Below are 15,787 nucleotides of genomic sequence, written 5' to 3' on the forward strand. Positions count from 1 at the left end.
CCAGTAATTGTATTATTACACAGGATTTTTATGATGTTACATAGGCTCATCATCTTCTCATTCAGGTCCCTACAATATCAGATCCTCTCAGTGAATATCTTCTATTTAAGAGAATTTTCCTTATGGACCCATCAAAGATGAATATGGACAGAGACAAGATGGCGGAGAGGATATTACACCTCACCCTAGAGATCCTCTTCCGGCTTACTGGAGAGGTGAGAGATTCTGATGACGTCACATTACATCATTCTTATCTATGGGAATAACAGATGGACAGAACTGGAGAGGTGAGGACTCTGGAAATGTCTGTAGTGAGATTTAATAATGTGTCTCTCCATAACCAGGATTACACATTAGTGAAGAAGACCGCTAGTGTACGCTGTCAGGCCCCTGTGTCTAAGGGATGGGAAAGACCCCTGAGCCCAATCACAGGGCCTCCATCTCACCCCTTGATACATGAGGACATCAATGACCAGAAGATTCTAGAACTCACCTACAAGATGATCGAGCTGCTGACTGGAGAGGTGACATTGCTGGGACATTATACAGTAACGCTATGAAAGGATCGGGGGGATGACTGTATCATTATATGTGTCGGGTTCCTATAAGGTGTCAGGATGTCACCGTCTATTTCTCCATGGAGGAGTGGGAGTATTTAGAAGAACACAAAGATCTGTACAAGGACATCATGATGGAGGTTCCCCAGCCCCACACATCACCAGGTAATAGACAGGACTAAATACACACGGCCTATAATTATCTGTATGTAAAGATTGAATTCAGTCTCTGTATGTGTTTCTTCCAGATCTATCCAGTAAGAGGACAACACCAGAGAGATGTCCCCATCCTTTTCTTCCACATGACTGTAAACAAGAAGATCCCAATATTCCTCAGGATCATCAGGTAGATGGAGAGAAGGTGTCATGAGATCTCCCCTATGATGTGTAGACGGCTGTGAAGGTCTTGTGCTCAGTCTTGTTTTATCCACCAGTATTATATGTTTTCTATTTGTGTAATGAGAACGGTGGAGATGGCAGGATTAGAACTGATCATAGATGTGACTTCTCATCTGTTTGTGACTTTTACAATATTTGTTTCAGGGTGAAGATCTGACCCATATTAATACTACAGAGACATATGTGAGGGGTGATGAGCGGTGTAAAGAGGAGATTCCTACATATGACTACCCAGGTGAGTAGTAACCACTAAATGCAGAGAAGTCACAGATTCTTCTCAGTCACCGGCTGTGGCTGCTTTATCGGTTGTGTAGTCCGGCTGTATTACTATCATGTGATCACCATTTTGCCTCTAAACCACAACATTCTCTTCCACCCAAAACTGTTCAAATGATTTTGGGCATTGAAACCCTTTTCCATAGAATTTACAACCTGGATGATCCACCTACTCCCTGTGATTAGAAGACGTTACCTGCCCAGATCTGTAAACCACAAAGCCAGAAAATCACTTGAAGAAAAATATGATGGGACTGTAAGTGAAAGCGGAGGGTAATGATGCTGTTGGCTTCCTAGATCCCTGATATCTTATTGGATGAATCTACCTTCTCTCCCTTCTGCGCTGCTGAATGTGCTCATATGGTCCCTACAAGACCAGGTCCAGTCTTTCTGGCCAAACTTCACATTTATGATCTACAACATTAAATTTGCAGTGACGGCCAAATGTGAATGTCTGTACAATAACAGCAGAGTTTCCCTTTATCCTGACTTTTCAGTTTCTTTTAAAACCGACTAACTTCAAACTAGATTGTGATAAACTAAACAGAAAAAAACATTACACCTGTGCCACGATATATCTCTAAGATAAATTTAAGACACCTCATCTCTGCATTATTATAAAAAGTTTTCTTTGAATGTCTAATATTTCTTCTTGAAAATCATCTGACAGAAAATATTGTCCCTTACGATAGTTTAGATTACGAAGAGCCACCGAGCCCCATACTCTAATTACCCCAGAGAGGTTTCACCACTAGTTACTCACTACTTACTGATGGAGACTGTTGAGATTGATTATTTCAGTAGATGTGTTAGGATCTATACACTCAGTTTTGACTATAGTAGTTAGTACCCAAAATACTCTGATTTAACCCCTTCCTGCAGCCAGTTTTGTGTTCCTATCTGGGCCCAGTTTTCAAATCTGACGCGTGTCACTTTATATGGTGATAACTTTGGAATTCTTCTGTTCGTTGTCACCTGGCAGTTCAAAAGATGGCTACCACAAACAGGCTTGGTGCTATCTACTCCATTTTCCAGATCCCAGGGTTTGCCTTGCTCATCATCCTTTAACCCCTCTACATGGATTTGGACTTAGACAGAGACCCCTAAGCTTGGGCCATGGTGTTATCTAATGTTCTGTGGTGTGAGATGGCAAGGAGAATAGTCAGATAGCCGGGTCAGAACATGGAGGTCAGTGAAAATACAAATTCATACAAAAGTAGTCAGTAAATGGGCCGAGGCCACAACAGGAAACAAATACACAAGCCGGGAGCTGAGCACAGAGGACTGAACCAGAGGAGAACAAGGCTGTATCTGGCAGCTTCCCGCAATATGCTTCCAGCTTTAGTAGGGTGCGGTGCTTTCCAAATGGCTGAAGCAGGGAGCAGATTAACTGCCAGACTGGATGGTACTACTGTCACACTGTCACAGAATACTGGAGGTAGGGGGCCTAAGCTGACCCTAAGCTGGGGCCCTGACTAATCCCTAAACCTGGAGGTACTGTTAAAGGTACAGAGGTCCAGGCCGCCAGCGTAACCCCTACCTCCTGAGGATCCCTGCACCTCAGTAATCTAGTCCTGAGAAGGACCCCGATCACAACAATTGGGAACCAGAAATAATATGCCCACACACAGTATTTAGACGAACGAGACAGTACAAGGGAAAAACCAAAACCACCTTGCATACAACTTCTACACAACTACAACAGAGGGAACACCAACGGGAAAGGAGATAAATGATAAAGCGAGGAAGGGAAAATACACTCCAAATACACTTATCTCAGCAACTCCAAACACCACGCTCCGCTCTGTAAGTCTGAATGAAAAGCTTTCACCGACACTTCCCAAACAGACCTGCAGGAATATGAAGGAGTCTCACTAAAGAAGCATTGATTGCAGCTGGGCGAGGCTGGACCTCAGCTAGCCCAGAGAGAGAGAGAATTAACTCCTTCACTGCCGAGAAAGCACAAAGCACCAACAAGTCAGCTGCGAGAAGTCAGGCTGTGTACTCGTGACGATCTTCGTGGCAACACACCCGTGACAGTACCCCCCCTTCTACGAGGGGCCTCCGGACCCTCAGGGCCAGGTTTATCCGGGTGAGTCGTGTGGAAGGCCCGAACTAATCGGTCTGCGTTAATATCCGACGCAGGAACCCACATCCTCTCCTCAGGACCATACCCCTTCCAATGAACCAAGTACTGAAGGGACCGGCGATTAAAGCGTGAATCAATGACCCTCGATACCTGGAACTCCAAGTTACCATTGACAACCACAGGAGGGGGAGGTAAAGGTGACGGTACCACCGGCGCCACATACCTCTTAAGCAATGATCTGTGAAACACGTTGTGAATTTTAAACGTAGGGGGGAGGTCAAGACGGAATGCCACCGGATTAATAACAGAACTGATTCTGTACGGCCCGATGAACCTGGGACCCAGTTTCCAGGAGGGAACCTTAAGTTTAATATTCCTGGTAGACAACCATACCTGATCGTTCACACTTAGGTCCGGACCAGACACTCTCCTCCTATCAGCCATACGTTTGTATCGGTTCCCCATAGTATTCAGATTCTTCAGCACCCCTCTCCATACTGAAGCGAGAGATGAGGAAAATCGTTCCTCCTCCGGAACCCCCGAAGAGCCCCCCCTACTGAAAGTACAAAACTGGGGGTGAAAACCATATGCCCCAAAAAACGGGGACTTACCAGTGGACTCGCTCCGCCTATTATTGAGAGCAAACTCTGCCAGAGGTAGGAAAGAAGCCCAGTCCTCCTGGTTCTCAGACACAAAACACCGAAGATATGTCTCCAAGCTCTGGTTCATACGTTCCGTCTGACCATTGGTCTGAGGATGAAAAGCCGACGAGAATGACAAATGCATCCCCCGCCGTGCACAAAACGCCTTCCAGAACTTGGACACAAACTGAGACCCCCGATCAGACACCACATCGGAGGGTACCCCGTGAAGCCTCACAATCTCCCCAATGAACACCTGCGCAAGAGTTTTAGCATTAGGGAGAGCCGGAAGAGCGATAAAATGTGCCATCTTGCTGAACCTGTCCACTACAACGAGTATGACCGTTTTACCCGAAGACGAAGGGAGGTCCGTAATAAAGTCCATAGACAGATGAGTCCAAGGACGCTCCGGGATCTTCAAAGGTAAGAGGGCCCCAGACGGACGGGTATGTGAGGTCTTAGAGCGCGCACAAACCCCACAGGACGCGACAAAAGTTACCACCTCTTTATGCAAGTTAGGCCACCAAAACCGACGCGAGAGGAGATCCACAGTTGCTTTACTCCCCGGGTGTCCTGCAAAAACTGAGTTATGGTGTGCCTCGATCACCTTTTGTCGCAACTGATCTGGAACGAACAGTCTCCCTGGAGGTCCAACAGGGGCGTCCCCCTGAACCTCCAATATCTCCTCCTCCAGCTCAGAGCATACTGCCGAAACCACCACCCCCTCCTGAAGAATAGGAATCGGGTCGTCCGTATTCCCGGCCCCAGGGAAACTACGAGATAAGGCATCCGCCTTTACATTTTTAGACCCAGGACGATATGTAACGACGAAATTAAACCTGGTAAAAAACAATGACCACCTAGCTTGTCTGGGATTCAGACGTTTAGCGGACTCCAGATATAGCAGGTTCTTGTGATCGGTGATGACGGTGACCGGATGAACTGCCCCCTCCAAAAAATGGCGCCACTCCTCAAAAGCTAACTTAATGGCCAAGAGTTCCCTATTGCCGACATCGTAATTCCTCTCAGCGGACGACAATTTTTTAGAGAAAAAGGCGCACGGATGCCACTTACCAGGGGACGAACCCTGTGACAATACTGCTCCCACCCCTACCTCGGAAGCGTCTACCTCTACAAAGAATGGCTGAGACGCATCAGGTTGAATGAGTATGGGTGCCGAGGCAAAACATTTTTTCAAGGAGGAGAATGCTTGACAAGCCTTGTCAGACCACCTAGAAAAATCCGTCCCCTTTTTAGTCATGTCTGTGAGAGGCTTAACCATGGACGAGAAATTACGAATGAACTTCCGGTAATAGTTAGCAAACCCCAGGAAACGTTGTAGTGCCTTAAGATTCTCCGGCCGATCCCACTCAAGAACTGCCCGCACTTTCCCAGGGTCCATACGAAAACCGGACGCTGAAACCAGGAAGCCTAAAAACTGGAGTTCCTGTACGGCGAACACACACTTTTCCCACTTGGCATACAGTTTATTATCCCGCAAGATCTGTAACACCTGTCTAACGTGCTCCTGATGAGACCCCAGATCCGGCGAGTAAATTAAGATATCATCCAGATATATGACAACAAACTGTCCCACCAGGTGGCGAAAAATATCATTAACAAAGTGTTGAAACACCGCCGGGGCATTAGTCAGACCGAATGGCATGACAAGGTTCTCATAATGCCCCTCCGGAGTGTTAAAAGCCGTCTTCCACTCATCCCCCTCCTTCATCCTAATCAGATTGTACGCCCCCCTGAGATCCAACTTAGAGAACCATTTGGCGCCCACGATCTGATTAAAGAGATCGGGAATAAGTGGGAGTGGATACGGATCTCGGACCGTAATCCGATTAAGTTCACGGAAATCCAGGCAAGGGCGTAGGCCTCCATCTTTCTTCTTAACAAAGAAGAACCCTGCAGCCACCGGTGAAGATGAAGGTCTAATATGCCCCTTAGCCAGACTTTCTGAAATATAATCCTTCATGGCCTGCCTCTCAGGACCAGAAAGGTTATACAACCTAGCTTTAGGTAACTTGGCCTCAGGGAGCAGTTTTACAGAACAGTCATACTCGCGATGAGGAGGTAGTTCCTGACACCCATTCTCCGAGAATACATCCTCAAAGTCCGCCAGAAATGGAGGTAAGACCCAAGGAGTAACCGCACCGATGACCGTGTTCATGCAGTTTTTATTACAGAATTTACTCCATTGGCTTATCTCTCTGGTTTGCCAATTAATAACCGGGTTATGCTTAGCTAACCAAGGAAGGCCCAACACTATAGGAGTGGGAAGACCCTCCAACACGTAGCAAGACAACAGTTCTTTATGTATTGCCCCCACTTGAAGTTTTACGCCATGCACAGCTTGCAAAAAACTTCCCTGACCGAGAGGCCTGGCATCGATCGAGAATATAGGGATGGGTTTAGCCAACTCACTCAATCGCATACCTTGAACCCGGGCAAACCGAGCATCAACCAGATTAGCCCCGGCCCCACTATCCAGAAGAACAGATATCCTCTCAGTTCTCGTACCCACCACCACCTCCGCCGGTACGAGAAACTGAGACGAACCTAGGGACGAAATACCTACTCCCAGATTGCCGTCCACCACACAACCTGGGATCAACAGTTTTTTCGACGACTCTTTACTCTGCAAGGGACGGGATGGACACCCCCCAATAAAATGTCCCTTTTTCCCGCAGAGGAAACACCTTCCTGTCTTATGGCGCACCACCGGTCCCCTTCCCCGAAAAGATGTCCCTCCTAATTGCATAGGCTCCTCCGGACTGACCAGGGGAACCACCATATGAGGGGACCTTGTAGGAGGTGGAGACATTACAGGGGTTAGAGTTATCCCGCACCTCTCCCGAAGCCGTCTGTCAACGCGAATAGCAAGGGCCATAGCGGCTTCCAGTGACGCGGGAGAGTCATACTGTGCCAACACATCCTGTAATTTGTCGGATAAACCATGACAAAACTGGCTCCTAAGAGCCGGGTCATTCCACTGGGTGTCCGTGGCCCACCTACGGAACTCCGAACAGAATTCCTCCGCCGGACGATCTCCCTGCTGAATCCTACGTAACTTAGACTCAGCAAGGGAGATCCGATCTGGGTCATCATATACGAGTCCCAGAGCAGCGAAAAACCCATCCACTGACTGGAGAACCGGGGAGCTTGGGGGAAGAGAGAACGCCCAAGATTGTGGGTCCCCTTGTAGGAGCGAGATGACAATTCCCACCCTTTGTTCTTCACTGCCCGATGACCGAGGCCGCAGCCGAAAGTACAATTTGCATGCCTCCCGGAAAACAAAAAACTTGTCCCGCCCCCCAGTGAACCTGTCAGGGAGAGCTACTTTAGGTTCTGGTCCGGCTTGCTCCAGAGGATGCAAAACCTTGGACCTGACGTCCGCCAGCCCCATGGACAAACTCTGCAACTGCCGAGCTAGACCGGCTACTGGATCCATGGTAGCTGGAGAAAAACTAAGTTGGTCGGTGAAAATGTCACACTGTCACAGAATACTGGAGGTAGGGGGCCTAAGCTGACCCTAAGCTGGGGCCCTGACTAATCCCTAAACCTGGAGGTACTGTTAAAGGTACAGAGGTCCAGGCCGCCAGCGTAACCCCTACCTCCTGAGGATCCCTGCACCTCAGTAATCTAGTCCTGAGAAGGACCCCGATCACAACAATTGGGAACCAGAAATAATATGCCCACACACAGTATTTAGACGAACGAGACAGTACAAGGGAAAAACCAAAACCACCTTGCATACAACTTCTACACAACTACAACAGAGGGAACACCAACGGGAAAGGAGATAAATGATAAAGCGAGGAAGGGAAAATACACTCCAAATACACTTATCTCAGCAACTCCAAACACCACGCTCCGCTCTGTAAGTCTGAATGAAAAGCTTTCACCGACACTTCCCAAACAGACCTGCAGGAATATGAAGGAGTCTCACTAAAGAAGCATTGATTGCAGCTGGGCGAGGCTGGACCTCAGCTAGCCCAGAGAGAGAGAGAATTAACTCCTTCACTGCCGAGAAAGCACAAAGCACCAACAAGTCAGCTGCGAGAAGTCAGGCTGTGTACTCGTGACGATCTTCGTGGCAACACACCCGTGACAACTACTGGTCCCAGTCATCCTAATCTTAGTGGCTGGACAAGTCCTGCGCCGCCCAGAGCTTCCGGTTGTGACATCTCCTCCATCACCAGCGCCGCCTGCAGGATGAATAAGGCGGCTCCTGGTGAGAGTAGCAGACGTCGCAGGAGCAGATCCCAGAGGAGATGGGACCCACTATTTGCAGAAGCCCTAATGTGACCAAATGTCAGAAAACCAGAGCAGTAGAAATCCCCATAAAGTGACTCAATTTTGGAAATTATAACCCTCAGTGAAATAATCTATAGGAGTAGTGACTATTTTGACTCCACAGGCACTTTCTGGAAATTAGCACACAGTGGATGATGGAGAGTGAAAATTACAAATATATAATTTCATTACCCAACACATAGTGCCCAGATTGTGCTCCAGGAGACACACACCATAAATTAAGTGGGTTCTTCTCACTGTAGTAATGCCAAATACATGGATGCTAAATGTGTTTTGAGCGCACTGCAAGGCTCAGAAGTGAGGGGGAGATCTGACTTTGGGGGAGCGGATATTGCTGGATTGGTTTATGGAAGCCATGTTGCTTTTCAAAAGCCTTTGAGCCACTAATAATGTGGAAACCTCTGGTTTTCCATTGACAGGTGATGGACCTGAGTGGGGGCTTGTTTTTTGTGAGATGAGTAGAAGTTTTTATTGGTATTATTTCACCTACATAACATTGTTTGGTGGCTTTTTATTCCATATTTGGGAGGCAGAATTAACAAACAGTTGAACACCACGCTCCACTGGTTCATCCTATGAGGTTTTCTATTAGACTGTGAACTGTTATTGTCTTGGTGAATAATGACGGCTAACATAGGGCAAAATAAAAAAAAAAATCACAGAAAAAGATACAGCCTTACTAACACCAAATCATATAACAAATGCACTAGCAGGATGCCGCAGACCCCCATGATAAAGGTGGGGGCCGCGCAGGTGCAAAATACTTATGGAGCAACCACTCACAATCGTACCAATTCATGGAGGGAGTGGTTGCCTAGTATTAAAGATGCACACAGATGAAGCTTGCATAGTCACACAGGTAGTTTTGATGCACAGTGTCTGACTTAGGATACTGATGATGTCCATACTGGGTAGGAAGGCTGCCCAGCACTATATAAGTGCACCCCACATGGACAGACACCCCTGTACACCCAACCAACACTAAAATGCTAATGCATTTGTTATCTGATTTGGTGTTGGTAAGGCTGATTTTTTCTGTGATGTTTTCTTGCTAAATAATGATACTTTTACATAAAGTACATTTTTACGGAGAGTTTAAGTAGCAATATTCAACAATATAAACTTTAAGGATATGTTATTCATAAATAATAATTGGTTTTATTCTTGGCAGATGACAGTACCAGGAGATCAGAGGGACAGCTCACGTCTTCAATTTTTAAATCAGATGATCTTGAGATCCCACAGGATACAATTGAAGTGAATGCCATTGCTCCAGATATACCATCATCCATTCACAGCAAAGATCTGCCATCTGATCATTTGAAACAGGTCCTGTCTTCTGATTCATTACCGACTACTAAGGAAAATCAAAGTCACAAAATAAGCATTAAAAAACAAATTGCTCCTAAAGCAAAGAAGCCATTTTCATGTTCAGAATATGGAAATAGTTTTTCCCTCGAAAAGTCTTCTCCTAAACATCAAAGCATTCACACAGCAGAAACTAGATTTTTTTGTTTCAAGTGTGGGAAATTTTTTAACCAGAAATCAGATCTTGTTAATCACCACAGAAGTCACACAGGGGAGAAGCCATTTTCTTGTTCAGAAAGTGGAAAATGTTTTACAGAGAAATCAAGTTTTATCAGCCATCAGAGAAATCACACAGGGGGGAAGCCTTTTTCCTGTTCAGAATGTGGAAAATGTTTTAGCCGGAAATCAGAATTGGTTAAGCACCAGAGAACTCACACAGGGGAGAAGCCTTTTTTCTGTTCAGAATGTGGAAAATGTTTTACAGCGAAATCAAGTATTATCAGCCATCAGAGAATTCACACAGGGGAGAAGCCTTTTTCCTGTTCAGAATGTGGAAAATGTTTTAGCCGGAAATCAGATTTGGTTGAGCATATCAATACTCACACAGGGGAGAAGCCTTTTTCCTGTTCAGAATGTGGAAAATGTTTTAGCCGGAAATCAGATTTGGTTAAGCACCAGAGAACTCACACAGAGGAGAAGCCTTTTTCATATTCAGAATGAGGGAAATGTTTTACAGCGAAATCATGTTGTATCAGACATCAGAGAACTCACACAGGGGAGAAGCCTTTTCTTTGTCCAGAATGTGGAAAATGTTTTAGCCGAAAAATAGATTTGGTTGAGCACAACAGAACTCACACAGGGGAGAAACCTTTTTCCTGTTCAGAATGTGGGAAATGTTTTATCCTGAAATCAGTTTTGGTTAAGCACCAGAGAACTCACACAGGGGAGAAGCCTTTTTCCTGCTCAGAATGTGGGAAATGTTTTGTGAAGAAATCATCACTTCTTAGTTACCAAAGTACTCACACAGACGAGAATCCATTTTCATGTTCTTAATGCGGGAAATGTTTTACACGGAAATCAACTCTTAAACTTCAGAGGTCACACAGGGGAGAAGCCTTTTTCATTTTTAACCGAAAATTGTATCTTCATAAAGGGGTTGTCCACTACTAGGACAACTCCTTCTCATTCCTAATGTTTGGTCTTGTTAAAATAAAAACACTCATACGCACTTACTGTTCTGGCGCTGTTCCATTGGTGTCACAACTCGCGTTTCCGTAAGGATGTTGCATCATACAAGATTGTTACATCACACAATCCTGCCCCCAATCAACGCCACCTTTAGACGCATTGTACATCAACAGGAAGGACATGGCCTGGACATAGCACCAAGAGAATGCACACACTGAAAGCACTCTCTTCAGACCATGCTCCTTGGGGAATTATAAGCAATTTACAGCCTCAAACATGACTTTCGATATGGAAAAGAAAGAAGAGATCAGAGGTTAATCTGAGGTCCTCCACCTCCGTCAGCATGTCTGGTATGCAGCGTTTCTTATGGAAGGTCTTATCTTACTGCTCCGGAGCTCTTACTGCCTGAGCTCAGCTTGGAAAAAGAAGCATCCTTAACCCTCATGATGCCAGACAGCTCCAGACAGTAAGTCCTGCACCAACTTCTCTCTTAATGTAGGCCTCACAAGAAAACAGCTCCATAAATCTCCCTGTACTCTCACCAAAGCCCCCATGCTGAGCAGTGCTTGCTTCACAGGGACATTTACCCCACAGCCACAGGTTATTCTGATATGGGGAACAACATAACTTATTTGTATATCAGATTGCGTCTATCCCTACTAAAGAAGATATGGAGCAATATATTCAGAGGCTGGAGACCACATACAATACTGAAATACTTCCCCTCACTTCTATCCTGTCACAGCTTACTGACAAGGTACAGAGATTAGAGGATAATGTTGTCCAAGTTAGAGGCCATCATAATGCTCAGAAACTAAGACACGATCTTCACAACCAGTAAATAAACCATCTGTTTAAATCACAATAATATCTGGATAAGGGGTATACCTGAAAGCATCAATGCACAAGTGATTATGCCAACACTGCGATCATTATTCATAGTATCCTTGGTGATCCTATTGATAAGGAGGTGGAGATTTATAAGGCGCACCGTACAATAGGCAATCATGGCCCAGATCCTGAGCATCCAAGGGACATTATCTGTCGCATACATTTTTTCACTGTAAAAGAGGCCATTGTGAGTAAAGCAGAGGAGTTGGGTCCTGGTGATTTCAATGGAAAACGCATATAATTGCTCACATATCTATCCTGAATGACACTTGCTAAAAGAAGGGTATTGAAACCACTACTTGATGCCATCCGGGAAAATGGCCTGATGTACTCCTGGGGGTACCCATTCCAGCTGTATATTTTCAAAGATCCAAGCAACATGAGACCTATTTGTGATGCCCTGGACATTCCATATATCTGACTGGCCACCTGCTCCACCATTGCCACAGAGCGTTCCAGCACGTCACAGAAGGCGTTCAATGGATCATGAACTTGATGGTGATGCAGCCAGATGGGAAAGGAACCTGCCAATCATATGAGCTCCTGAAATGAATCTTGTCTTCCCTGATGAGAGACAGTTTGCAGATGCTTACTTACTTCTTTAACCCCTTTAAAGCCCATGACATACTAATACGCGTCAGTGCCCTGGGCTTTAAGAGCCTGACCTGTATTAGTACGTCATGGCGATTGCGCACGCACACAGGCTGTGCGGGCGCGATCGCCGCCGGGTGTCAGCTGATTGTTACAGCTGACACCCGATACTATGTGCAGGGAGCAGTCCTGCACCGCTCCCAGCACATTAACCCCCGCGATGCTGGGATCGAAGTTGATCGCGGCATTGCGGGGGCAAGGGGAGGTGATCGGCGATACTCACCTCCTCTTCCGGCTTCCAGCGCTGTCTGAAGCGGCTTCCCGGGTGTTGCCATGACGACCCGATGTCGTCATGACAACATGATGTCGTCATGACAACATCCGGGTCACCAGACAGCAGGAAGATTGCTTGGACATGCGCAATGCATCTCCAAACAATCTTCTCCCTGTCCAGCGCTGACAGCCTGCATGGCACAGGGATGGTGCTGCATTCCTGTGCCATGCCGGCGATCAGAATAAAAAAAGTGAAAGTCCCATAGTGGGACAAAGTAAAAAAGTAAAAAAAAGTGTCTGAAAGTGAAAAAAAAATTAAAAAAAAATTGTAAAAATATAAAAAAAATAATCCACTAAAAATAAAAATATAATGTACCCATCAATAAATATTATTATGAAAAAAACAAAAACAAACAATAAAAGTATACATATTTGGTATCGCCGCGTCCGTAACGACCTGACCTAGAAAACTGTTCCACTAGTTAACCCCTTCAGTGAACACGGTAAAAAAAAAAAAAAAAAAACAAAGCAAAAAACAATGCTTTATCATCATACTGCCAAACAAAAAATGGAATAACACGCGATCAAAAAGATGAATATAAATAAAAATGGTACCGCTGAAAACGTCATCTCATCCCGCAAAAAACAAGCCGCCATACAGCTCCATCATCTGAAAAATCCAAAAGTTATAGCTCTCAGAATAAAGCGATGCAAAAAAATATTTTTTTCTATAAAATAGCTTTTACTGTGTAAAAGCGCCAAAACATGGAAAAACTATATAAATGTGGTACCGCTGTAAACGTACTGACCCGAAGAATAAAGCTACCATATCAATTTTACCACACGCGGAGCAGAATAAAAAAATGTAAAAAAACACAATTCCTGAATTGTTGGTTTTTGTTTATTCTGCCTCCCAAAAATAGGAATAGAAAGCGATCAAAAAATGTCACGTGCCTGAAAATGGCACCAATAAAAACGTCAACTCATCCCGCAAAAAACGAGCCGTCACATGACTCTGTAGGCCAAAATATGGCGATGCAAAAACTAGATTTTAAAAAATGTGTCTTTTAGTGTGTGACAGCTGTCAATCATAAAAACCCGATATGATTCTGGTATCGCTGTAATCGCACTGACCCAAAGAATAAAGTAATCTCATCACTTATACCGCATGAGGAATGCTGTAAAAAATAAACGCTAGGGCTGGGGTTGGGGTTGTGCTAATGTTAGGGTTGGGGTTGTTTCTTTTTTCCAATGTAAAAAAAAAAAAAAAGATGACGATATGGCGACTAGTGTTAAGCGCAAGTGCTCGCTACTTGAGTTTGCATCGGGTGCTCGGGTATGCACTGAGTATCGCGGGTGCTCGAGTCTCCGCCCCATATGCTTTGCGGCCAAAAAAACCTCGCGGGGATTGCATGCCATGCACGAGCGATCCCCGCATGTATTTTGTGGGTGTCTAATAACCGTGAAACATGCGGGCAGGGACTCGAGCATTTACTTGAGCACCCGTGATGCATGGTGCATACCTGAGTACCCGATGCAACCTCAAGTAGCGAGCACTTGCGCTCAAGAGCAGTGACAACTTATTCAATATGATGACCTAATGTTATCAAATTCTGTGTCGTACCTCTGGGTTCAAAATGTTCGCTATACCCCTTAATAGAATCCTTGAGGGGTATAGTTTCCAAAATGGGGTCACTTGTGGGGGAGCTCCACTGTTTAGGCACATCAGGGGCTCTCCAAACGCGACATGGTGTCCGCTAACATATTGAATGGAAAATCGGCTCAAATTGTTAGCGGACACCATGTTGCGTTTGGAGAGCCCCTGATGTGCCTAAACAGTGGAGCTCCACCACAAGTGACCCCATTTTGGAAACTAGACCCCCCAAGGCACCTATCTAGATGCATAGTGAGAACTTGGAACCCCTAGGTGCTTTACAAATTGATCCGTAATAATGAAAAAGTATTTTTTTTCCACTTTTTCATTTTTACGAATCAATTTGTGAAGCACCTGAGGGTTCCAAGTGCTCACTATGCATCTAGATAGGTGCCTTGGGGGGTCTAGTTTCCAAAATGGGGTCACTTGTGGGGGGTTTCCACTGTTTAGGCACATCAGGAGCTCTCCAAACGCAACATGGCGTCCGCTAATTATTCAAGCAAATTTTACAATCAAAAAGTCAAATGGCGCTCCTTCCCTTCCGAGCCCTACCGTGCGCCCAATCAGTGGTCTTTTCCCCACATATGGGGTATCTGCGTGCCCAGGGGAAATTGCACAACAAATTTTGGGGTCCATTTTTTCCTGTTACCCCTGCGAAAATAAAAAATATTGGGCCTAAAGTAACATTTTTGTGAAAAAAGTTAAATGTTCATTTTTTTCTTCCACATTCCAAAAATTCCTGTGAAGCACCTGAAGAGTTAATAAAGTTCTTGAATGTGGTTTTGAGCACCTTGAGGGTGCAGTTTTTAGAATGGTGTCACTTTTGGGTATTTTCTGTCATAAAGACCTCTCAAAGTGACTTCAAATGTGATGTGGTCCCTAAAAAAATGGTTTTGTAAATTTTGTTGGAAAAATGAGAAATCACTGGTCAACTTTTAACCCTTATAGCTCCCTAACAAAAAAAAATTTGGGTTCCAAAATTGTGCTGATGTAAAGTAGATATGTGGGAAATGTTATTTATTAACTCTTTTGTGTGACATATCTCTCTGGTTTAAGGGCATAAAAATTCAAATTTTGAAAATTGCAAAATTTTCAAAATTTTCGCCGTATTTCCGTTTTTTTCACAAATAAACGTAAGTGATATCGAAGAAATTTTACCACAATCATGAAGTACAATATGTCCCGAAAAAACATTCTCAGAATCAGGGAGATCCGTTGAAGCGTTCCAGAGTAATTACCTCATAAAGTGACAGTGGTCAGAATTGTAAAAATTGGCCTGGTCATTAACGTGCAAACCACCTTGGGTTGTAAAGGGGTTAAGCATATAATTAGATATATCTAAATAGAGTTTTAGGTGCCACTCTTCCACTATATAGAATGTCTAAGTTCATATAAGATCTTAGACCGGCATATAAGTTGAGTTCACATGATACTACTGTAATATCAGGCTGTATTACATTACTTGCTTTATATTCCATGGTTCCCCCTAATAGGAACCCTAGAACTGAAAGTTTGACTTGCGCCTGTAAAGACAACCCCCAGTTAGGGACTTGCATTGGGATCTGCTTGTTTCGCAATTTCCTACTGTTTTGAT

The 15,787-nt window shown here is 44.8% G+C and overlaps 1 protein-coding gene across 1 annotated transcript in view; it reads left to right on the plus strand.

The window, feature by feature from the left end:
• Positions 1–589: 589 nt before the first annotated feature.
• LOC141182585 (uncharacterized) overlaps positions 590–15,787 on the plus strand; it is a 54,159-nt gene continuing 38,961 nt past the window's right edge. Inside the window, exons 1-5 of the mRNA XM_073660738.1 lie at positions 590–722; positions 806–903; positions 1,101–1,191; positions 9,460–10,267; positions 10,352–10,580. Coding sequence (XP_073516839.1) covers positions 590–722; positions 806–903; positions 1,101–1,191; positions 9,460–10,267; positions 10,352–10,580 — 1,359 coding nt within the window. The remainder of the gene's footprint in view (positions 723–805; positions 904–1,100; positions 1,192–9,459; positions 10,268–10,351; positions 10,581–15,787) is intronic.

Source organism: Phyllobates terribilis, unplaced genomic scaffold, assembly GCF_046119375.1.
Source record: "Phyllobates terribilis strain yellow unplaced genomic scaffold, ASM4611937v1 Scaffold_35__1_contigs__length_13245226, whole genome shotgun sequence".
NCBI classification, from domain to species: domain Eukaryota; kingdom Metazoa; phylum Chordata; class Amphibia; order Anura; family Dendrobatidae; genus Phyllobates; species Phyllobates terribilis.